This window comes from Bubalus kerabau, chromosome 17 (genome assembly GCF_029407905.1).
Source record: "Bubalus kerabau isolate K-KA32 ecotype Philippines breed swamp buffalo chromosome 17, PCC_UOA_SB_1v2, whole genome shotgun sequence".
Lineage (NCBI taxonomy): Eukaryota > Metazoa > Chordata > Mammalia > Artiodactyla > Bovidae > Bubalus > Bubalus kerabau.
Window position 1 is genome coordinate 5343583 of NC_073640.1, and position 23936 is coordinate 5367518.

Sequence of the window (23936 nt, forward strand, 5' to 3'; positions counted from 1 at the left end):
TGTTGCTGGGAGATAAGGCACCGTGTCAAGGCTCCTTCTCAGCTCGAGGAGGCACCGGCTGGAAGGGTCCTGAGTGAGGCGGGCGGGGGCCCACCTATGCCAAGGGGAGGCTGAGAACGCCTGGGGACGGGAGCGGGTTCCCACACATGGAGAGGTCTCTTTACCCTCCTTTGGGGAAAAGCTTTGTGAGTCTGGAGGCCAGGAGAGACGGGAGAGTCGGTTCCTAAAGAGAGGGCTAGGGGCTCCCTCCAACCTTGAGCCCACCGGCACAGACAGCTGAGGGCTGCTGTGTGGACGCTGAAGGTGTCTCTGCCCAAGGCACCTGGCGGTACAGCTGGAGTTGGTCATTGGCAGGGACAGAGGCATCGCCCAGGACTGGCTGTGGGCCACGAGAGGCTTCATGCTTTCTCTTCTGAGACCGCTTCATCCATCTCTGTGTTCTCCAGTCCAGAACTGCCACACCCTCTCCAGGAAGAGAAGGTGGGCCCCGCAGACCCCCTCTTCGCTGTGCATGTAGCAGCTCCAGGGCGGCAGGGGGCAGCTCCTAGGGAGCCCAAGGTGCTAAGACACAGGCCTGGGCCCAGGGGTCAGTTGCCTTCACTCCCCTCAGGAATGTCCCCGCCAGCCGGCTCCTGGAGCAGTCCTGGGGGCTGGGGCCCTAGGCGGATGCTAGCGGAAAGGCTGGGGTGCTCCAGGGAAGAGCCGGTCCCCGAGGGCTCTTAGGCCACCCAGCAGACGGGGCACTCCTGAACTGGGTCAGGAGGGCAGGCTCAGGGTCATCCTTGGTCAGGGTCTCCCCAGGACCCTCCACCAAGCCCAAGGGCTGGTCAAAGCCCACACTGTCCAGCCAAGCAAACCTTCCTTGCAGGATCTGGGCGGGGTGGACTGGGGTGGTGGCCATGGCAGGGCTGAGGGCGGGGTGGGGCGATGTCACTGTGTCTTCTGGTGGGGCTCTTCCGGAGTGAGGGTGTGGAAAAAGTGATCCCAGAGTTTGCTGCTGATGCCGAACCCTAGGGCGGGAGACAAATGGGGAGAAGGTGAGGCACTCTTGAGCAGTGGGACATCTTTGCTTGGAGGGAGCCCAGGTGGGGCGAGCACATGGGCAAGTTTCAACATCACCCCCGACGACCTTCCTAACTTCCAGGGCCATCCTGGCAGAGGTCAGTAGCAGGGTACCAGCGTGCCTAGGCTCCCAGGGGTGCTGTGGGAAGAACCTCAAGGCTCTTATCTGGCCTGCCTTCCTGGGAGAGCCTGGCGCTGCCTGCCTCTTCCTCTCTCCCCCAACAATCCAGTCGCCTCCTTCTCTCTGAAGATGCCAAATTCATTCCTGCTTCAAGGCTTCGGACCTGTTGCTCCTGGGATGCTCTTTCTCGAGGCGTCAGATGCTGGCTTCTCCTAATTTAGGTCTCAGCTCTAATGGTGTCTGTGTAGTGACGCCTTCCTAGACCACTTCAGCTAGCATTCTGCTCTCCAGTAGGGCAGCCACTAACCCATGTGACTCCTGAGCATTGGAAATGTGGCCCCGGGCTACAGAGGAACTGAATTCGTAATTTTATTTAATTTTATTAATAATTAACTTCCATTCCAGTGTAAAAACCTAACCTTGCTTCAGTTATTGGAAAACCTATAGGCACATTTGGAGCAGTTCATATATGTGAATCTACTTTTTTGACTGTCAATTTTATAAATTCTAAACATGGATGAAGTATTTCTAATGGAGATTTAGCCCTTTAATGGAGATGAGCTTGTAAAGTGCAAGATACACACCAGATATCAAAGACTTAACAGAAGGACAGAATGTAAAATCTCTCATTAAAAATCTTTTTAGCCATGCTGCACGGCTTGTGGGATCCCAGTTCCCCAGCCAGGGACGGAACCTTGGCCCACAGCAGTGAGATTACTGAGTCCTGACCACTGGACCCCCAGGGCATTCCCAACAGTGTTTGATCACATGCTAAAATGATAATATTTCGGTTATATTTGGCCTGATAAAGTGTATTATTTACATTAACTTCATTGGTTTAGTTTTACTTGTTAACGTGGCTCCTCAAAAATGTAAAATCCCATCTATAACTCACACTGCGTTCTATTCACGAGTGTGGGACCCCCTCCCACTGACACGGTTTCCTGACGGTCACCTGGCTTTCTTTTCTTGCTGGCACTTATCCCTGCTCTGGAATGATCTTTGCTCTTTATTGGTTTCCTGGTTTTTCTGTCTCTGTACAGCCCCCTGCTCCAGGGCCTAGGATGGACGTCCCCGGCTTGCCTTTCTGACTGTGAACCCCAGAACCCAGGCTGGCCCCGGCTGGAAGCTCAGCGGAGGCTGTCGAACGGGAAATGAGCAGCTGGGGGAAGGGGGTGGCGCGGTGGGTCCTCACCCGACCGATGGTGTGCAAAGTGGTGCTTGACATGGTGGGCCTTCAGGTGGTACAGGTAGGAGCCCTTGTGAGGGGAGCCGAAGTGCAGGTAGTAGTGGGTCAGGTCGTAGATGACATAGCCCAGAAGGCTCCCCGCAAACACGGTGCCCGCCACGGCCGCGGACAGGATGAGCCGTAGCACCAGGTAGAAGAAGGCTATCGCCAGGGAGGCCGGCACGGGCGGGAAGACCAGGCGGGAGGTGTCGAAGGGCGCCTGCGGACAGAGGCTCACGCGTCAGGACACAGCCCGGGGCCCCGGGGCCTGCCTACGGTCACACACCACACGCTGGCCGGCGACGCTCCTTCGGGAGAGGGGCTGGAGCGGCCCAGACGGGCCAGGGAGGGCGCAGGCCCCGTCGGCGGCTTGGGGAGGGCAGGCCACCAAACCTGAAGCCCTGGAGAGCCTGTCCGGCCCCAGTAAGCCAGGACAGGAGCTGGAAAGCTCCAGGAACGTGGGGGTGGGGTGGTGTGGGCAAGATGCTCACAGGTAGGAGCAGCTTGCCTGACATGCTCCGCTCTGCGCTCAAGAGGCCACTCTGGCTCTGGAACTTGCTAGGTGTGGAGAGGAGCCCCCACCCCCACCCCGAGCACCATGCAGGGCACCGAGCTCGAGGCCTGAGGGCAATGAAGGCACACATGCTGGGTGACCCCGGAGCTGCTAACAGGCAGGTCTCCCCTGCAGGTGGCCTTCTTTGCTCCAAGTGGGTGCTGTCACATTGAACCAGACCACAAAACAGCCTAGACTTTGGTCCTGGGGCTTCACAAGCCAAGGGCCTGGCAGAGGTAAAATTTTAGAGACTCTGCAAGTATCCCGAGACCCTCTCTGGACTGAAAGAGGAGACAGCGAGCGATCAGGTGACCGAGACAGAACGCTACACTGACGTGGGCCCCGCTCCCCGCTGGCTGGAGCAACAACAGGACCTGCGGGGCTCCGTGCTGGAACCCCAGCTCCTGGTCATAGGGGAAAGAGGGCAAGGGGAGGGTGGGCACCCTGCACCAGGACGGGAACAGCGTGGGGCAGGGACATCCTCTGGATGGACCTGGCTTCCAATCCTGACTGCCGGAACCCTCGTGTGTGCCCCTGAAGGAGCCCCAGGGTGGGTGGATGACCGGCAGCATAGACTCTGACGTCCACAGGGGACGACGTGCTAGGGTGACCTTGGGTGAATGGCTTAGTTCCTTTATTTCCCCAAGCCTCAGTCTGCCACTCTGTGGAATGGGGAGAACGGCAGCACCCGCTTCAGAAGGAAGCTCCACAAGGTCAGTGATTCTGGCCTGTTTTGATCGATAGTGTCCAGAAAAGCACATGGCACATAGGGAGTGCTCAGTGAGCGTTTGTTGAACGAGCAAATGAATGAGCTGTTGTGAGGATTAGCATTGGACATGCATGCTCACTCTGTCCACAGCCGGTTCAGGCTTGGACCCGATCACATGCCCTTGACTTCTCCTCGCCCTCAACCCAACCCCCACCGAGATGGGAGCTCCTGAGGGCGGGCGTCAGCAGCATGGCCTGGGGGGGCACTGTGCCGCTCACCTTGTGGTGCTGGCCGTGCATGGCGAAGTGCAGCATGATAAGGTAAGCGCTGTCGCTGGGCGGCTTCATGTGGAACAGGAAGCGATGGATGAGGTACTCCAGGAGGCTCCAGAGGAACAGCCCCACCAGGAAGAGGCCCGGGAACGCCGACTCGGGCATGGCCACTGAGTACTCTGCATCAGGCCGGAGAGAGGGAGGTCAGGGGCTGGAGGCCCCTGAGGCCCAGCCCTGTCACCTTGGGGGCTGCCCACAGCTGCAGAGCCCGACCCCACTGCTGGGGCCCGACAGTCAAAACAGGAAGGAGACTGTGAGGATGTGTGTGGGCTTATTTAGGACGAGTCCTGTCAGAGGACGACTAATGTGGTGGATCCCATTGATTTCAGGTATTGAACCACCCTTGCATTCCAGGAATAAATCCCATTTTGTCATCGTGCATAATGCTTTAATATGTTCTAGGATTCAGTCTTTCTAGTATTCTGTTGACGACTGCTGCATCTTGATCCATGAGTGATAACTGCTCTGGAATTTTCTTTCTTGTGGTATTTTTGTCTGACTTTGGTATCACGGTAAGATATGACTAGAGACCTGAGATCTTCCTTAAAGGGACCGTAAGAGGAACAGCCACGGCCAGTGCTGGACCTCTGCCTGGTGCTATGGTCTTCATGTGTTCTCTCAAATTCACATGCCGAAACCTAACCTCCAAGGTGATGAGAGGTGCTCAGGTCATTAGGTGAACAGGACTAATTCCCTCATAAAAGAGGCTCGAGAGAATCCTCCCCTTTTTGACATACAAGTATTCAAGGAGTCTTTGACCTAGAAGAGGGCTCTCGCCTGACTATGCTGGCACCCGGACCTCAGACTTCCAGCCTCTAGAATCATAAGCAATCAATTTGTTGTTTACAAGCCACCTAGTCTATGCTATTTTGTTACAGCAGCCCAAATGGACTGACACCAGAAAAGAGTGACCTTGCCTCAGTGGCATGGAGGAGAGGGCAGGGTGATCCTGATGCAGCCAGCAGATCCGGGGGCTGTTGATGGAAGATGTTAACAACCATCTTCCAAGGGAAGATGGGACCGGGGGGCCAAGAGGGTCAGGAAAACCCAAGGAGAGAAAGGTTCATTGAGAACATCTGAAACCACAGCATATGAGGGAAATGTGAAAAAACGGAAGATGATTTAGCCTGGAGACCAGAAGACCAGAGTGATGTCATCATTATCAAGTGAGGCCCCCGTGCCCAGCTCCTGGAGGACAGCCTGCAGTCCTCACGGCCTTTGTTCCTTTTCTCCACTTCACTGATTCTCTAACTTCACAGGGACTTCAGCTCTCACTGTTTCTTCAGGTCTACCGTCACCCTCTGAGTTTGACTTCTTTTCTCCACTAGCCACTGCTTTGGTTATACTTTCTCTTTAAAAATGTGGCAGCTTTATTTAAATATAACTCACATATCTTACAATTCACCCATTTAAAGTGTACAGTTCAGTGATATTTGGTATATCTACAGTTGCACATCCATCACCACAATTTTAGAGCCTTTTCATCATCCAGACAGAAACCCTTTACCTGTTAACAGTCATTCCAACCTTTGTCATTTCCCAGAGCCAGGAAACCTCTAATTTACTTTGTATCGTATTTTCTGATTCTGGACCCGTCATACCAATGGAATCATACAATATGTGGTCTTTTGTGACTGGCTTCTTTTGTTTACAATATTTTTAAGGTTCATTCATTTTGTAGCATGTATTAGAACTTCATTCCTTGTTAATATGGATGCACCATAATTGTTTATCCACTCACCAGCTGATGGACAGCTGGGATGTTTCTTTTTTTTTTTGGCTATTCTGAATAATGCTGCTATGAACAGTCGTGTTTTTAGTTATCTTGGGTATACACCTGGGAGTAGAATTTCTGGGACCTTATTGCAACTATGTTTAACTTTGGGGGCACCACTAAACTATTTTCTAAAGCTAACCTTGACCTCAGCTGCCCCCATGACCTCCCAAGCCTGGATGAGCACAAAAGTCTGTCTCTCACCCAAGACCCAAGCCACTGAAGATGGAGGAGGAGCCATGTGTAGCCATGAGTCCGGTGCCTTCAACCTCAGCTAGGCCTCAAACACTGCCTGGAGATCCTCTCATGTCTGCAGGTCCAGCTTCCTCCTCACTGCCCTCAAACACCCCCTTTCCCTTCCATCCAGCTTCCTACTTCACAGGAAAAAGACTCCTTGGGGTAGAAGAGAGGAAGGGGGAGAATGGCTCCTTCAAAAGCATCCACCTTCAACCAGCCCTGATTGTGCTTCAACCCTGTAACTTCGTGCTCCTCCGAGAAGAAGCGTGCACTCGGGTGCCCGGGCGCTGGATGGTGGTTGGCAATAATAGCAGCAGCAGCAGCAGCAAATGCTGCCCTACACGCCAGGCGCCACTCAAGCGCTTTACACTTTACGTTCGTCTCACTCCAACTTGACGAAGGAAGTGCTGGCATTGCCCTTGTCACTGAGGGTGTGGAAGTACAGACAACTTATTACATCACTGACCAGCTCACCCTCAGTCTGCCCCCCACCACCCCTTCATCCATCTCCTCTGGGCATCTTCAGCTTCTCCTCCACTGCTCTTCTGCTCATATTTAAGACTTTCTCATTATAGGTGCAGTCCCTTCATAGCCAAACCCCCTGAAAAGGTCAGTTAGACTTAAGTCTACTTCACCTCTTTCCATTCGCTCAAGCCTAAAGTCTGCCTTTTTCAAAGAACCATGAAAGCCATTTGTGATGTATTTCTTGGCAGATCGAAGTAATTTTTTCAATTCATCTCTAAAATCGGCTGTGGCATATGATGCTGGTGACCACTCTGTTTTTGAATCTGTAACCACAGAAGTTCCCAGCCTGAGGTTTAGGAACACCCAGAGAGTCCTTGGTTGGATTTCAGAGTGAACCTGTTGACATGGTATTCCAAACAGTGCACCTGTGTGCGTCTTTCTGGGGCAGATCCCCAACTTTTCAGATTCGCAGAGCACTGGGACCAACACGACCTGAGCACAGAGCTCCACTCCCTGCCTGCTGGAACACTTGGCTCTTCTCTTTCCACATTTTTTCCCCTTTTCCTTTTCTTTCTTTCCTTTTTTTTCTGCCATGGGGCTTGTGGGATTTTTAGTTCCTCAACTAGGGATTGAACCGGGGCTTCGGCAGTGAGAGTGCAGAGTCCCAGTCACCGGGCCTCCAGGGAATGCCCTCGCCTCTTTCTAGGGGCCCTCTGTCAGGCTCCACTGTGGAAACTGCCTCTGTCTCCAGGGTCAAAACCTTGACCCTCCGCTCTCAAATGCCCCTGTTTGATCTAGGACGTCAGTCACACCCACCTGTTGACAACCTCCAGATCTGTGTCTCCAGCCCAGCCCTGGATAGCCACTTGCTACTGGCCATCTCCACGCAGCTGTGCACAGCCCCACCTGCAAGGTCAGCAGCTTCCAAATGAAGCTAATCATCCTCTTCTTCCTTCCCACCCAACCGCAGCCCAGGGGGAGGTTAATGACTCCACATATTACCAAAGCCTTGACTTATTCCTCTCTCCCACGTCCAGCCTGTGTCACCAGGCTCTGTCAGCTTCCTCTCCTTAATATCTTTTGATAGATAAAATTAAAAAAAAAGCCAGACACAAAAGACCACGTACGGAGGAGTCCATTTACATGGCACGTCCTGAAAAGGCAAGTGTACACAGAAGCAGGTCGCTGGCTGTCGGGGCTGGAGGAGGGGGAATGGGGAGCAGCTGCTCAGGGGGATGGGGTTCCTTCTGGGGTGACGAAAACTTTTGGAACTAGACAGAGTGGTGGATTGAATTGTTCACTTCAAAATGGTGAATTCTGTATGTATCTCATCTCAGTTAAAAAACATCTCTTGGGTCAGTTCACCGCTCTGACTCCCCCATGACCTTATCAGCACCCCACAGCAGCTTCTTGCTCCAACTCTCTGCCCCTACATGCTGCTAAAACCCTCTTCTGGTACCTCTTTCTCCTCAAGTAAAGTCCAGCCCCCCAGCCTGGCACTCAGGGTCCCTTGAGACCAGCCCTGTCCAGCACATCCCTGCCTCATCTCCCCGCCACCCCGTCTGGGGTCCACTGAACCACGTGGGACCCCTGGGGGCCCCAAGCTCCCCTCCCCTCCCCATAGTCCCCTCCCCACACATCTTTCCTTCACTGGGATCCCCTCCCTCCCTTCCTCTGGTAAGAAACTGCTGCAGATGCCCTTTGCCCTGACCTGGGTGGGGTTTGAGCGAGGCCTTCCACATCATCCTTTCTGTTTCACTCTTTCGCCCCCACCGGGTTATGAACAGAGAGGGTACTTCATGGGCAGAGAGGGTGTTCTGTTCTGTCTCCTGTGCCCTTAACACAGCAGATGCTCAGACACTTGTGGGAGACTCATGGGCCAACCCATGCCTCTCTAGAGGGCTGGACATGGATAAGATTTGACCTGTGCTGTTCCAAAGGCAGCCTCTGGTTCTGTTTAAGGAAGCAGATCTGAAGGGCTGTGCCCAGTGTGAATGGCCACAGGGAATCACTGCAGAAGGAGAGAGCCCAGGAAGGTGGTGGGGAGGAGAGGTGACTTTCCAGCTCTCTGGACCAGATTCCGGGCCGCTATGACAAACGGTTCCAAATGAGTCTCTAAACTAAGAAAGGATTTTTCATGCCTCACCTGGAAACTAACACGTAACACAGCCAAGATTCAACCCCCCAAGGACCCGTCTCTCTCAAATCAGGTGGTAAGCTGCTCTGATGTCTCTCATCAGCAGGGCCTGCGGTGTCCGCACCCGGGCCTGACACTTGCCTATCAGCGCTGCCTTGGCTGGGCGGCTCTGGCTGACCAGGTCCCCCCTCTGAGGGACGGCTGGCCACCTCCAGGGTCCTTTGGGACACCCTGCTGAAGGGCAGGGTTCAGGTCTCTGCCCTGTACTATCTACGTGCTTTCTCAACAGTAAAATATCCTACCACCTGTGAAGGGCTGTTGCTAGAACACAGGGGATATAATACCTGGCTGTGTGATAAGTATGTATCTCGGAGGAGCCTGGTGGGCTACAGTCCATGGGGTCGTAAAGAGTCAGACATGACTGAGCGCCTTCAATTTCACTTCACTTACATGTAAGAATAATATACTGTGTATGAACACATCATAATAAATAACACTCTTCATATGTTACAGGTTGCTGCTATGATCTTTAAATGTTATCTGTCAAAGACGTCCAGCCACAGTCCTCCCCGGGCGGCATTTTCTCGGTTCTTGCAGGGCTCTGGAGGGTCCCTGGTTGGGGGAGGAGTTTCCCTCCTAAAGTGCAAGAGTCCTTTCTTGCTGCGTAGCTCACTTCTCAGCAGGGAAAGGACTGGACATACAAAAGCATTCCCTGGCCCCAGGCTGTGGTCCTGACCTTTGCTGGGGCTCCCACCACAATCCCTGCCTAGGATGTTCCTCGGCACCCACTCTAACGCACCTCCAGGAACCGTGCTGGGGGCCGGCTGGGAGGTGAAGACCCTCTCTGCTTTCCAAAGCATTTTCACACACATGCAGCTGCGAGTTTCAGCCTTGAACTGCTGCCTGCGTGCAGCTCCCACTGTTCCTTGGCACCCTGAGTTCCTGCATTTCCTGCAGCCTATCTCTTGTCCAGGAGCTGTGCTGGGACCCTGCCGAGTCTCCACTCGCCTCACTTCGTGGCTCTGTTTTCCCTGCCTGGGCCTGGGCCTTGCCTGGCAAGCTGGGGGTGAGGGAGGCGTGTGCGGCTCTCTCGCCACCATTGCTGGCATCCTGGTCACAGGCCCACTAACCCTACACTGGACCTTTATTGGCACATTTCAGCCCTCCGCAGCGCTGTCAAATCACCCTCCCGGCCTCGCACCAGAGTTGCCTCCTATAGGTCAAGGCTCTGCCCGCCCCCTCACCCCAGCACCACCCCTGTCGGCCCATCAGGCCGGAGCTGGTACCGAGTGGCATCTCCGGAGGACTCCTGCAGAGGGACCTGGGCCAAAGCTCCGGCGTTTCCTTCTCCCTCCGGCCCCAGCCCTGTCGGCCCCGCCACTGTTGGCGATTGTTCGGGGAGCACTGGGCAGAAACAGTGGGCGATTCAGTGAGCAGGCCGTCTGAGCAACAAGCCCTGTGCTGTGCCTGAGCTATTCAGCGTGGGCAGAAGTGGGTAACCTTGGCTTGAGGGGTGCACACCTTAACCCTTGGTGTCTCGGAGAAGCCTTAGCTCTGGGGGACTTCCTACAGTTGGCTCAGCCCCACCCCATCCTGGACCAGGTGGGAAAACTGGGGCTCCCCGCACTGTGGCTGTGGCCCCTCTCATCTAGACCATTCAGCCCTCAACTTGTCCTCCTGGAGGAGGTGGGCAGGAGAGAGCCCTGGAGTGTGGAGAGAAGGAGCTTGCATTTGGCGCACACAGGGGTTCAGAGGTTCATAGTCAGGAATGTGACGTGTGATCAGGAGAGGTACCTCTTCCACCTGTCCCCCCCTCCTGGCTTCTGTCTGAGCCACTCACCATGGGCGAGCATTTTCCCAAGGCGGACTCTGCCAGGATGTGCAGGTTACCTGGGCAGGTGGTCCGGACCTGGAGGCCTGAGGTAGGTGATGAACTGGTGAGGCAGGCTGACAGCAGAGGCCATGCCCACACCGTGCTGCCCTGAGACTCAGCCTCACAGGCTCTTCTCTCTGTCCCCTGCCTGCCTGGGTGACACCTGGCAGCTACATCCTAGCCACGTGAACCTAACCTGCTTGTGTAACTTCTTAAGGTTCCATTTCTTTATCTCTAAAAAGGTGTAATGATAAGTCCCTTGCTTGCGGGCTGTTGGGAGGGTTAAATGAGACGGTCCCTGGCAAGTCCCAGGCATGCGATGAGTGCTCAGCAGAGGTTACTGGGTTTACTCCGAGTCAGGCTTCTGCTGATGGCCCTTTGCCCGGGGAACACTCTATGATGCCTAGGATCTGATCTTTGTTTCCAATCTTTCTCCTCCAGGTTCTAATCTCTGTTTTGTTCGTGAACCATTCTGAGTTCAGCTCTGCTGTCCTACCTGGTGAAATGACATCATTTAGTTTCCTGACAAACAACACTAGGTCATACTTTTTCTATTCTTTGACTCAATGGAAATCCCCTTCTTTATTGCTATACCACCTGATGAGATGATTTAATTTAATGTGTGGCTATTTCTTTTTTTTTTTAACTCCTCTTTTGGAGGGTGGGGAAGTCTGACCTTTCTTTCGGAAGAGTATTTCTACAGATAGACCTCATTTTAAAATGCTTGTGATCTGGTTCAGGGTTCTAAGGTCTCAGAAACTCAGGAGCAGGGAGAGCACCAAGGTCCCCGCCCCCAGGAGCCACGGGAGCTGCACAGCAGGAAGACCAGACATCACCTGTGGCGAAGGGCGCCAAGAGCTGGACGTTGCCCTGGGCAAAGGCGCCGTAGTAGGACCAACTGCAGTACAGGACCAGGGGGATCCAGACGATGGGGACGCTGTACCTGCAGGAAGACCATCAGGGTGAGAGAGATACATGCACAGCAGCTTGAGACGGCCCAGCTTCCCGAGAGACATACCTCTCCACTAGAGGGGGGACGAGAAGGAACTAAAGCAGGTGCAGAGAGCACATGGAGACCTGCTGTCAAAGGGACACTGCTGCGGGCGTGGGGGGGCAGGAGGAGGAAAGAAGAGAGCAGCTGTGAGTCTATCTCCCTCAGTCTCTGAGTTACTGGAACGGAAAACAAAAAGAATCCCTGTGGCTACTGACAGTGCAGTTGTATAGGTGCTGACCTCTCATGGCAGAGGAGGTAATTGCAGGCAAAATAGCCCCCCAAGGGCTGCTGCTGCTGCTGCTGCTAAGTCACTTCAGTTGTGTCCGACTCTGTCCGACCCCATAGATGGCAGCCCACCAGGCTCTGCCATCCCTGGGATTCTCCAGGCAAGAACACTGGAGTGGGTTGCCATTTCCTTCTCCAATGCATGAAAGTGAAAAGTGAAAGCGAAGTTGCTCAGTCGTGTTTGACTCTTTGTGACCCCATGAACTACAGCCTACCAGGCTCCTCCATCCATGGGATTTTCCAGGCAAGAGTACTGGAGTGGGGTGCCATTGCCTTCTCGGGCAGCAGAGGCTAAAAACGCCTCATAGGAGTCTGGAACAGAACAGGAGGGACATTGAAAGCAGCTTCTGGCTACATGTTGGGTTGCCACTTGGTGGAAAAAACCATGTACAGGAATAGATTATGCCCATGGCATGTTCCACTGTCGCCAAGAGCTTGCAGTACCACTCTGGGCTCCAGGGAGGGACCCTTCCCCTTTGCATCTGCCTGGCACCATCAGGAGAAGGGACAGCCCACCATGACCCCAGAGCAGGACTCACCAGACAGTCTTGGTGAGGGCCTCGACAAAATCTGAGTGGAAGAGGCGGATGGGCCTGGACACTGGCTGGTGGACCCACTCATCGTACTTCTCTCCCAAGTGGCCGACCTGCCACAGGAGGGGCTTCTGCCAGTCCACCAGGTCCTTCAAGAGACAAAGCCAAGCGAACACTTGAGATTCACACCTCTTTGTTTCCCTGGTTACGGCACCCATCCCCAGCTCCACCTCGACTCCCATTTTCTGTATGGAGCAACCCACCCTCCCTACTGCAGAGATCAGGAACTAACCGTTCATCCTAACCCTTAGGCCACAGAAATGGGATCCAGGACAGGCCCATGGCCTAAGCTGGTGCAGGGAGCCATCATACACCCTTTCCTCTCGCTGGGATGGCTAGGTTTGTGGGGCATGACCCTGGAGTTGCCAGGGGAGCCTGTCTGAGGACTCAGTCAACACAGAGGATGGTCAAGCCAGGAACTGGAGACACCAAATTCTGTTGATGACATCTGAGTGCCCAGATTCAGCACTGCATGCCTGAAGCTTGAAGTCTTAACCAGGATTCTTCAAGTACAGGAATCAATACATTCTGTAGGAGGAATCAAGTAGGCCCTTTCTCCTCCACCAAGGTCTTTCTTCTTAGTGGTGGCCTATGCAATTCATTCATTCATCCATTCAAACAATCATTCATTCAGCACTTTGCTTGATACACATGCTGGTTGCTGGGGAAAATAAACAACAATGTAAAAGACCATCTTTGCTTTACATAGCTTAGTGCCGAAGCAGAGCTCAGGCTCCAGAGGCGGGCGCTGTCACTTCCTGTGTGACTCTGAGGAAATGACTTGACTTCTCTGAGCCTCAGTTTCCCTAGCTACCAAATGGAAGTAATAATAGTGCTACTTGCATAAAGTACTCAGCAAGGTGAGACAAGCCAGGCAGGATAATTTAATGGTGATGCAGGCAGGCTGAGGTTCGGAGGCGAATGATTGGTACAAATGTCTGAGTCTAGGGTGGGAGAGGAGGGCTTTGCACAGAAACTGGGGTTTGGGTTTGGGTTCATACAATATGGAAGACTTAGCAAGAGGGACAGGGAAATGGAAATGGGGAGGGAGCATGGGCGCAGAAAGAAATCTGCTGAGGGCTTTAGATGACAGACACCCAGCATCAGGCCCAGAGGCCGCCACTTCATCCTCCAGGCCAGCTGTCCCCAAGGTGAGGATGGGTGTGTACTGCAGAGGTAACACAGGCTGATTCCCAGAGGTGGGGAGGAAATACTAGAGACTGCTCTTGATATATTTTTCTCATATATAGACCATATTTGAATGCTTTCTAATGTACGTAATACAAGAATACGTAAGTTCATGCAAATAATTTGTGGATAATTAAAATGGACATATAATGAAGAATATGCTCAAAATGTTTTACTTATATGGACACAAGATCAAAAAAGTATGGAGGCCACAGCTCTGGGCAATGAGCAGCCCTTGAAGATTTCTGATGAGTCAGTGTAGTGAAGATTAATCTAGACCAAAATCAGTAAAAAAAAGAAAAAAAAAAAAGACCTTGGAGTCAGGCGACCCCCTTCAAAGCCCAACCCTGCGGTTTATGAGCCGTGGGATCCTGGGCAAGCGTCTACCTCTCAGAGCCTCTCGCCTCTCGTGTCTGTGAAGCCAGGTGTGCCTGGACCCCCACGCGTGATAGGAGACAGGGGTCCATGCACCCTGTGTCTGGTGCTCAGGGGGTTCAATGAACCTCCAGTGCAGGGGGTCAGGCTGCCACCACGAGTGAGAAGGGAGGTGGTGTCCGGAAAGGAGTGGAGAGAACAGATGTGGATACATGTGGAGGATGACCACGGAAGCCAGGGAGGAAGCATCGATTATAGTCCACAAGCCCACCTTCCCACAGCCCCAGCTGGAACCTGCTCCTTGCACAGGCCTCCGTGCCACAGCTGGCCCGGGCCCAGCAAGGGTCCCCGCCCTGCCATGACAGCCTTGGAGCAGGGAGCGGAGGGTCTTGGGGCAAGTGGGGAAGGTCCCCAAGCATTCTCTCTGTGCCTGAGCCCAGGGGGAAAGGCCCAAAGATGCCGTGGTTCTGGCCACATGAGCCTGGCAGGTCCCAGGTGCTGACAGCCTTCATGCCTCACAGGCTGGAAGATGACCCAGGGCAGCCCAGAGCCATCCCACACAGCACCAGCTACACCCGGCGACCGTCCAAGCCCTGCCCGACCGTGACACTCCTCCTGGCCCCCGTCCTCACTCCTCCTTGCCTTGGGTCTAGCAAACAGATCACTGGGCGCCGACTGACTCATTCCTGCCATTCCTCGGCCTCTCGTCTCACACACACACACATTCTCTCTGTGTCTCCCTTACACATACCAGCAAAGAACTGGAGGAACCAGCTAGTGGCCTGTGTTTACATCTTACCTTGCAACAAACCACAGAAGCCCACCTCAGAGTAGCTCGGTCAGGAGCACAGCAAGCGCATGGGGCTTTGTCCCTGCTGTGCCAGCACCGAGGCCAGAGCATCACAGAGCCCTGGTTGCGTGCCGAGCGTGGCTCTAGACCCTTCCCGGGAGCTCAGCCCTCCAACCCCCGCCGGACCCCTCACGCGGCAGGCACGGCGTTGCTGCTGGCACGCAGATGGGGAAATGGGAGCAGAGGAACTTGCCAGAGACCGCTCAGTAAAGACACTGTGATGAATTGGCCCCTTTATCACTGGGAAATACAGGCTCTGGTAGGACTTCTTGTCCTGAGCCCATTCCGTCTGATTCTCGTAGAAGCTTCCTCATGCTTAGTGTCTGCATGGCCTGCCTTGCCCACCCTTTCACTTCCACCTTGCTAACGTCTCACGTTTGAAGTGCGTCCCTTGCAGACAGTGTATAGTCGAGTCTGACTTTTCCATCCAGTCACTCTCTGCATTCTTATCTTTAATTTTTTTGATCCTGCTGCACAGCATGTGGGATCTTAGTGCCCTGACCAGGGATGGAACCCGCACCCCTAGGATTGTAAGTGGGGAGTCTTAACCTCTGGACCGCCAGGGAAGTCCCCCCTCTAACTGGAGTATTCAGTCCATTTACCTTTCAGGTTGTCTTGCTATTTGCCTGCTCTGCTCTTCACTTCTTGACTTGTTTGCACTGACCAAGTATTAAAAATATTCTAGATTATCTGCTCATCTTAGTGATGCCTTTTTTTTGGTATTTTTCTTAGTTGCTACCGCCTATCTCTGGTTTTTATGTGTTCCACTTTTGCATACACATGACACTTAATTCAGACTCAGCTACCTTAGACAAGGAACGTTTCTAGCTGTGGCACAGGTAGACTGTGAACAGGTAGACCTCTTTCTTAGCCAAGAAGCAGTTTGGGCAAATTTTTCCTGTTTTCCCTTTATTGTGTGAAGCGCGCAGAAAACAGCTTGGGATTTGTGAGCTTAATTCACCTGAGACCCAGGGAGAAACATCTAGGTGAGCAAAAAGCAGGGATTCCAGCCCAAAGGGGAAGGAAAGCAACCCTTCCATCTTAAGCATAGAAATTCAGCTTGGCTGACTTCCTCCCCAATTTGAGAAGGAGGACTCTCAGGCCCAGAGGGGTTAGGTGGCTCTTGAGCTGGAGCTGGTTGGTCCTGTAGCAAGAGCCTCCCTTCCTGCTGCCCCCAGCTCACAGCGTCCCCCACACACTCTCCTAAGAGACCCAAGTGTGTCTTCCCAGTTCTCTTCCAGTCCTGCTCACCGAGGCTTCCCAGGTGGTGCTTACAGTAAAGAACCTGCCTGCCACTGCAGGAGACATAGGAGACACAGGCTCCATCTCTGGGATGGGAAGATCCCCTGGAGGAGGACATGGCTACCCACTCCAGTATTTCTGCCTGGAGAATGCCAGGGACAGAGGAGCCTGGCGGACTACAGTCCATGGGGTCGCAGAGAGTCAAACAGGGCTGAGCAGCAGCAGCATCCTGCTCACTGATGAGCATCTTAGGTGGGTGTTGGAATACACTCAACACCGCTCACTCTCTGGTCATTTCCAACAGGCAACTGGCCCAGGAGCGAGGACGGCAAGACATGAAAGAGATGACAGCTTGGACCCAATGAGGTGGGAAGGGACTCAGGATAAATGTCACTTCCTGCTCTACCTGGCCAGGACAGCTTGGCCACTTCACACACATACACACTCATGCGTGCGCACGTGCACGCGCATGCGCGCGCGCACACACACACGCGGCTCTCTTCCTCCGGAGCTGGACCTGCTCCTGGCCCCTTCGCACCCCTACTTCCTGAGGCTCGGGACACAGGGAAGGTGTCAGCAAAAGTCTCCCTGCCTCAGAAGAAGGTTGGGTGAGGGACAGGAGTGGGGACCAGACCAGGCGTGTGGGGGCTTCCATTGCCCCCCCTCACAATAGCAAATCCTCCTTTTACAGCAGTGGAACCTGACGGTCAGAGAGCGTGGCATCGACTCAGTGCAGCCAGCTAAAGCCAGACCGCACGGATGAGGGTGAGGACCAGCCCAGACACCGCTCTGGAGTGCGCTTGTTGGGGGACCTGTGTGTGTTGGGGGGAGAGGCTGGGATGAACGCAGAGACCTGGGGCCACAGGCCAAGCCCCAGGAAGCGCACAGCAGTTAGTGTGAGCGTGGCCCTGCGTCCCCCTCCCTGCCCTACCAGGAGGCAGAGGGCGGGAGTCTCCCGACTATGCCAGGAATGCAGCTGCAGCAGGGCTGGCAGGGGGACAGGGCAGCCTGCTGCCCGGAGGGCGGGTGGAAGGGTGCTCCCAGGGTGGAGGGGGCTTCTCGTCTTGCCTCATCCTCTCCCCAGGGGCCCCTCGTCCTAGGCGGTGCGGGGCCGGGCGGCACAGTCCTCTTTCCGGGGCAGTTCGCGCTCGGCAGTGGGAACCTGCTCATCCCCAGGCCAGGCGAGGCGAGGCACAAACGGGGTGGGGGTGGGGGGTGAGGGGCACGCCGAGGGGGCCGCGGCTCTGCGTCAGCAGCTCCGCCCACCACCCCACTTGAGCCGAGGCGATTGTTCCCAGCAACACGCACCCAAGCCCCAAGCGCACCGCTCCAGGGCAGCTTTCTGGGCCAAGGAGGCGGGAACGGGAGAAGGGAGAATTCCGGGGAGAATTCCAGCTCCTGGGCTCAGACTCCAGGTTTACTGTTCTTGGAAGCCAGAATGTTGCTAGTCGATGCCTTTGATGAGCCCATCTGACAGATGAGGAGACTGAGGCTACAGCCCAGCTGTGCGTGCCGCTCAGCTCCGGGCCGAGGTCCTAACCTCAGCTGGCTCAGGACCCCCCAGGGCAGTGAATTCTCCGGCACAGAGGCTGTGAGGGACCCAGCACTGGAGTCTGGTGTGTGACCCACGGGGGCTCTTGGTGGCCTCACAGGGGTCGCTGCAGGTCCGTCCCATGAGGTCTAATTAGGGTCTCCCAGATGGACAAGCTCCAGCCCACAGGAGGGGTTCTGCCCTGCATACAGGCTCCCTAACCTCCCTGCACCAGAGGAGGGGACCTCAGGCTCGCTCTGCGCGCTCCAGTAGACGAGCGCTGGGAGGCCCGCAGAGAGTCGGGAAGGTGCACAGCGAACACACCAGCGCCCTGCAGCCCCGCCCAGGCGCCCAGCCCACACCGGCGGGTGGACTTTCACCGGCAGCTCACTTTCTGGTCCCCGTTTGTAGGTTCTTCCAGATCCTCCCGACAATCCCACACAACACGGGGCAGGAATAATCTCCTCCTCTTGTTGATGGGAAAACAGACCGGAATTGTCTGTGGTCACCGGGCGGCCGCTCCTGCCCCCAGCCTGCCTGGTCCAGTGCCCCTGCAGGGACAAAGAGGGCAGAACCCAGCCTGCCTAGTGTCTCCCTGGGGATAGTTTTGAGCACTGCTGAGCTCTTAGGTGAGGGTTTCCTGGTGACTCAGTGGTAAAGAATCTGCCTGCAGTGCAGGAGACCTGGGTTCGATCTCTGAGCTGGGAAGATCCCCTGGAGGAGGGCATGGCAACCCACTCCAGTATTCTTGCCTGGAGAATCCCATGGACGGAGGAGGCTGGCGGGCTGCAGTCCACTGGGTTGCAAAGAGACTGAGTGATGGACAATGAGCATATGGGGCGGATCGGAGGTGGGGAGGGGAGGAGCAGGGAGAAAACTGGGCCAGGAGGACAGTCTTGGGGAAGCCCCCATGGGTTCCTCTGCAGCCAGGCCCTCCAGACTGCTACTCTGGGTGGGCCAAGGGAGGGAGGAGGCTCACCGGGGCTCCAGGTGACTGGAGGTCAGAGTTCTGGGGAGAGAGCCTGGACCATGATGTCAAGACCGGCCCTCTCCAGGAGAGCTGCCAGGGGGCCCTGGTTCCAATCCAGGCTCTACTTGCCCGAGTTCTCAGTGACTTACCTGGGGGCTGTGAAAGGATAAAACCCAGGTGGTCAACATCAACATCTTTGCCAGGCAGCCCCTGATGCCAAGGGTGTGTGTGTGTGTGTAGGGGCAGGGAGGTTGAGGACCTGCTGGATGACTCTACCTGTCTTTTAAAGGAAGAGAGCGGCTCACTCCCACTGGAGGCCTCCAGGAGCCTGAGGGAAGCAAGCGCTGCTGGAGTCTGGCTTAGCTTGGGGAGGGATGGGAAGAGGCCTCCCAGAGTGCCTGCTCAGACCCCCCTCACCTTCTGCCACCCCGTCTCCTGGTCATAGGCCTCAGGGTCTTTCTCTTGGCCAGCTGTCAGGGTGAAAGTGTTCTAGGACCCATGGAGGGGGCAGGTCAGGGGGCTCAGCTGTGACCCCTAAGCTAACCAGCAGAGTGACTTTGACCTTGGGCAGGAGACAAGCTCTTCCTCATGAGTTAAATCAGGATCATTATCTCTTTGTGTTGTTGGAAGAATGAAACCAGATCTTTGTTCAGTTGCTCAGTCATGTCCGACTCTTTGTGACCCCCTGGACTGCAGCACGCCAGGCTTCCTTGTCCTTCACCATCTCCTGGAGTTGCTCAAACTCTTGTCCATTGAGTCAGTGATGTCGTCCAACCATCTCATCCTGCCCTCACTCTTTCCTAGCATCAGGGTCAGCTCAGACTTGAACCAGATCCCTTCCAGCTAAGCTAGAGGGGTGTCCATGATAACTATTTGCGACTCCATGAACTGTAGCCCTCAAGGCTTTTCTGTCCATGGGATTCTCCAGGAAAGAATACTGGAATGGGTTGCCATGCCTTCCTGCAGGGGATATTCCTGACCCAGGGGTTGAACCTGAGTCTCCTGCATTGCAGGTGGATTCTTCACCCATTGAGCTACCCAAAATTAGATAAAAGATAATATTTTTAAGGAACCACCATACTCTTCTTCATAGTGGCTGTATCAATTTACATTTTCACCAACAGTGTAGAAGAGTTCCTTTTTCTCCACACCCTCTCCAGCTTTTATTGTTTGTAGATTTTTTGATGATGGCCATTCTGACCATGCGGAGAAGGCAATGGCAACCCATTCCAGTGCTCTTGCCTGGGAAATCCCATGGATGGAGGAGCCTGGTAGGCTACAGTCTGTGGGGTCATGAAGAGTCAGACATGACTTCACTTTCACTTTTCACATTCATGCATTGGAGAAGGCAATGGCAACCCACTCCAGTGTTCTTGCCTTGAGAATCCCACGGATGGGAGCCTGGTGGGCTGCCGTCTATGGGGTCGCACAGAGTTGGACACGACTGATGTGACTCAGCAGCAGCAGCAGCGTTCTGACCATGTGAGGTATTCGCTTCATTGTGTTGCATTTCTCTAACAATTAGTGATGTTGAGTAACTTTTCGTGTGCCTCTTGGCCATCTGAATGTCTTCTCTGGAGAAGAGAAGTGTCTAGTTAGGTCTTCCACCCATTTTTTGATTTTTTTTTTTTTTTAATTTAACTGCATGAGCTGTTTGTATATTTTGGAGATTAATTCCTTATCAGATGCTTCATTTGGAAATATTTTTTCCTATTCTGTCGGTTATCTTTTCATCTCATTTATGGTTTTCTTTGCTGTGCAAAAGCTTTTAAATTAATTAGGCCCCATTTGTTTATTTTTGTTTTTATTTTCATTACTGTAGGAAGTGGGTCAAACAAGATCTTGCTGTGATTTATGTCAAAGAGTGTTCTTCTTATATTTTCTGCTAAAAGTTTCATAGTGTCCAATCTTACATTTAGGTCTTTAACCCATTTTGAGTTTATTATTATTTTTAATAATTAATTAATTTGGCTGCAATGGATCTTTAATTGTGGCATGTGGGATCTAGTTCCTGGATTAGGGATCGAACCCAGGCCACCTGCATTGGAGCACAGAGTCCTAGCCACTGGACCACCAGGGAAGTCTTGAGTTTATTTTTGTGTATGGTATTAGAGGGTGTTCTGATTTCATTCTTTTACATGTGGCTATCCAGTTTTCCCAGCACCAAGAGACTATCTGAAGAGATATTCTTACCGAAGAGACTGTCTTTTCTCCATTGTATATTCTTGGCTCCTTTGTCATAGATTAGCTGACCATAGGTGCATGGGCTTATCTCTGGGCTTTCTATCTTGTTCCATTGGTCTATATTTCTGTTTTTGTGCCAGTACCATACTGTCTTGATGACTGTAGCTTTGTAGTATATTCTGAAGTCAGGGAGCCTGATTTCTCCAGCTCTGTTTTTCTTTCTTAAGACTGCTTTGGCTATTCAGGGTCTTTGTGTTTCCATACAAATTGTAAAGTTTTTTATTTTAATTCTGTGAAAAATGCCATTGGTAATTTGATAGGGATCGCACTGAATCTGTAGATTGCTGAACTACCGTATGATCCCACCACTGGGCACATGCCCTGAGAAAGCTGTAACTCAAAAAGACACGTGCACCCCGATGTTCACCGCAGCACTAGTTACAATAGCCAGGACGTGGAAGCAGCCTAAGCGTCTACTGACAGACACATGGGTAAAGATTTGGCACATATATACAATGGACTATTACTCAGTCATAAAGAAGAATGGAGTTGTGTCATTGGTAGAGATGTGAATGGACTTAAACTCTGTCATACAGAGTGAAGTAAATCAAAAAGAGAAACACAAATATTGCATATATTATGGAATCTAGAAAAATGGTACAGATAAACCCACTCATTGGAAAAGACTGATGCTGGGAGGGATTGGGGGCAGGAGGAGAAGGGGACGACAGAGGATGAGATGGCTGGATGGCATCACTGACTCGATGGACGTGAGTCTGGGTGGACTCCGGGAGCTGGTGATGGACAGGGAGGCCTGGCGTGCTGCAATTCATGGGGTCACAAAGAGTCAGACACGACTGAGCGACTGAGCTGATCTGAAGGCAGGAAAAGAGATGCAGACACAGAGAACAGATGTGTGTAGACGGTGGGGGGCAGAGAAGGCAGGGGGGATGAACTGGGAGATTGAGACTGACATATATACACCATCATGTATAAAATAGGTAATTAGTAGGCACCTGCTGTATAGCACAGGGAACTCGGCTCAGTGCTCTGTGGTGACCTAGATGGGTGGGATGGCAGTAGGGTGGGAGAGGAGGGGATATATGTATACATACGGCTGAGTCACTTTACTGTACAACAGAAACTAAGCACATTGTAAAGCAACTATATCCCAATAAATTAGAAAGATAAATAATAGACATAATTGAGAATGACAACTTCAAAACAATAATATCATCAAAGTGTTTAGCGTACAGTGTTTGGCGCAGGGTAAGAGCTTAATAAAAGAAGAACTAATTTGGTGCTAACCCCACTGTCCAGGGGAATCTGGGCAGGGGGTTCTGCAAACCTCTCAAACCATTCTAGCTCAATCTAGTTCCCAGGAGGCTGGCACTCCAAGTGGGAAGCCCTGCCAAGGACACAGTGAAACAGCAAGGACAGAGGGACAAATGGGACAGGTGTGCCCAGAAGCCAGGAGCAATGGCGCTCCAGCAACTGCCACTGGGTAAGGCTCCACACAGGCTGGTGTCCAGGAAACAGGGAGATGTGCAGGACAGAGTGTGAGGCGAGGAACTTACCTGGTATCGTGTCCCACAGGGAAACTTGGGGTCCTGCCCAATAGGTGACGGAAGGTATAATTTAAAAATAATTCCAATAAAATCTCAGGCAGAGCTTGAAAGCCAGATGATGCTGCAGCTCTAAGCAGGGCAGGGCCTGCTGGGCTTGCTTGCTGGCCCTTTCCTTTCAGAATCTTTACCCTATGCCTCAGCACCCCATCCCTGTTCCCCTCATTCTTCTCAGCATGACTGACTCTGTCCCCAGCTTCCAGGGCCGGGTGGCCGGGCCAGGGGACCCGAGACGTCCTTCCTTAGCATGAAGGGTTAGCTTTGGCAAGTCCACCCCAGATCCCTGGCTTCAGCACAACTCCTGCCCTCTTGGCCTCTCTCAAGAACTCCTGGAGGCCCCTGGACTGGGTCAGAAACAGATGGGGATCTCCCAGAAGGGCTGGGACAGACCACACGGTAGGTGAATTTAAAAAAGGGAAAAAGCAAGGAAAGCACAGTTCGTTCTCCCTGGGAAGTGAGCTCCTTGAGCTGGGTCTTCTCGGTGCCTGGGGGAGGCACGAAGCTGACCCCCCATTGCTCGCAGCGGGTCTCCATGGCCTCTTGCACCCCAGTCCTTGTCCCCCTCTCTCAGCCCAGGGATGCAGGAAGAGGGACAGGAGGAAGAGAGAAAGTGTGTGCAAGAGAGAGACAGACAGAGGCGGGGTGCGTGAGTCAGGTGTGACCTGGGCATGCTGACGAGGGGCCAGGGGCTGGGCCTGGGGGAGGGGGGGGCTGTCTTCACCTCAATGGGGGCAGGGGTGGCGACACAGGCCTGGGGGACGTGACCCCCCGCCTCAGGCTAGGGGAGCCCAGGGACATCGGGAGGACCCCTCCCCAGCACAGGGCTGTGATCTGCCCATCCTCAGCCAGGCTCATGTGACAGCCCCCTCCCTTCTAGGGCGATTCTTTCTGGCCACCAACCCCAGGCCTGGTCAGCTCTCTCGAGGGTGCTTTCCTTCCGACATTCAGTCCCTAAGCCAAGCCCCACGCGCTGGCCCAGGGCCCCCTCCATGGGGTCCTCTGAGCACCGCCCACCGAGCGCAGAGCCGGATGCGCTGTGGCTTCCCACCCCCTGGCCTGCCTCATCCACAGCCACCTCAGCTCCCACTGTAGCACCTCCTCTCTCAAGCCCAGGTCCTGACCTCACTAGCTTGAAGCCCTTGTCCCTTCACACTGGCTGTCTCCCCCTCCATCCTCGTCACGTCAGAGCAAGCCCAGAGCCCCAGAGCTTCCAGAGAAGCCAGCCATTGGTACCGAGAAACCCATCCTCTGCTCCGGCCTGGGCGATGAGCAGTCATGCCTGAGTCTGGCGTCAGGGTCAGGAGACAGGTCCAGTGGGCCCTCTGGGAACATCCTGCCCTCGACCCCGCCTTTTGGTCGCAGGCCTCCTTGAAGGGAACGAGGCACAGGGCCACTTGTCCTGGACTCTCCATCGAAGGACGCAGAAGCGCCTTTGCCCTGGGCTGACGGGCTTCCCCGGAGGCAGTGCCAATGCCATCTCTGGGCCCCTGGGGTCAGGGCCTCAGGAGTCCCGGTCAGATGGCCCAGCAAACCACCAGTGGGCCCCTCCGGTCAGCTGTGCTCCTTGGGTGTGCTCCTCGCATCTCCCCACGTTGTAATAACATGTTC

The 23936-nt window shown here is 54.0% G+C and overlaps 1 protein-coding gene across 1 annotated transcript in view; it reads right to left on the minus strand.

Moving 5' to 3' along the window:
* Window positions 1-2313: 2313 nt before the first annotated feature.
* FA2H (fatty acid 2-hydroxylase) overlaps window positions 2314-23936 on the minus strand; it is a 50790-nt gene continuing 29167 nt past the window's right edge. Inside the window, exons 3-6 of the mRNA XM_055553519.1 lie at window positions 12310-12452; window positions 11328-11434; window positions 3952-4124; window positions 2314-2631 (exon numbers count right to left, since the gene is read on the minus strand). Coding sequence (XP_055409494.1) covers window positions 2314-2631; window positions 3952-4124; window positions 11328-11434; window positions 12310-12452 — 741 coding nt within the window. The remainder of the gene's footprint in view (window positions 2632-3951; window positions 4125-11327; window positions 11435-12309; window positions 12453-23936) is intronic.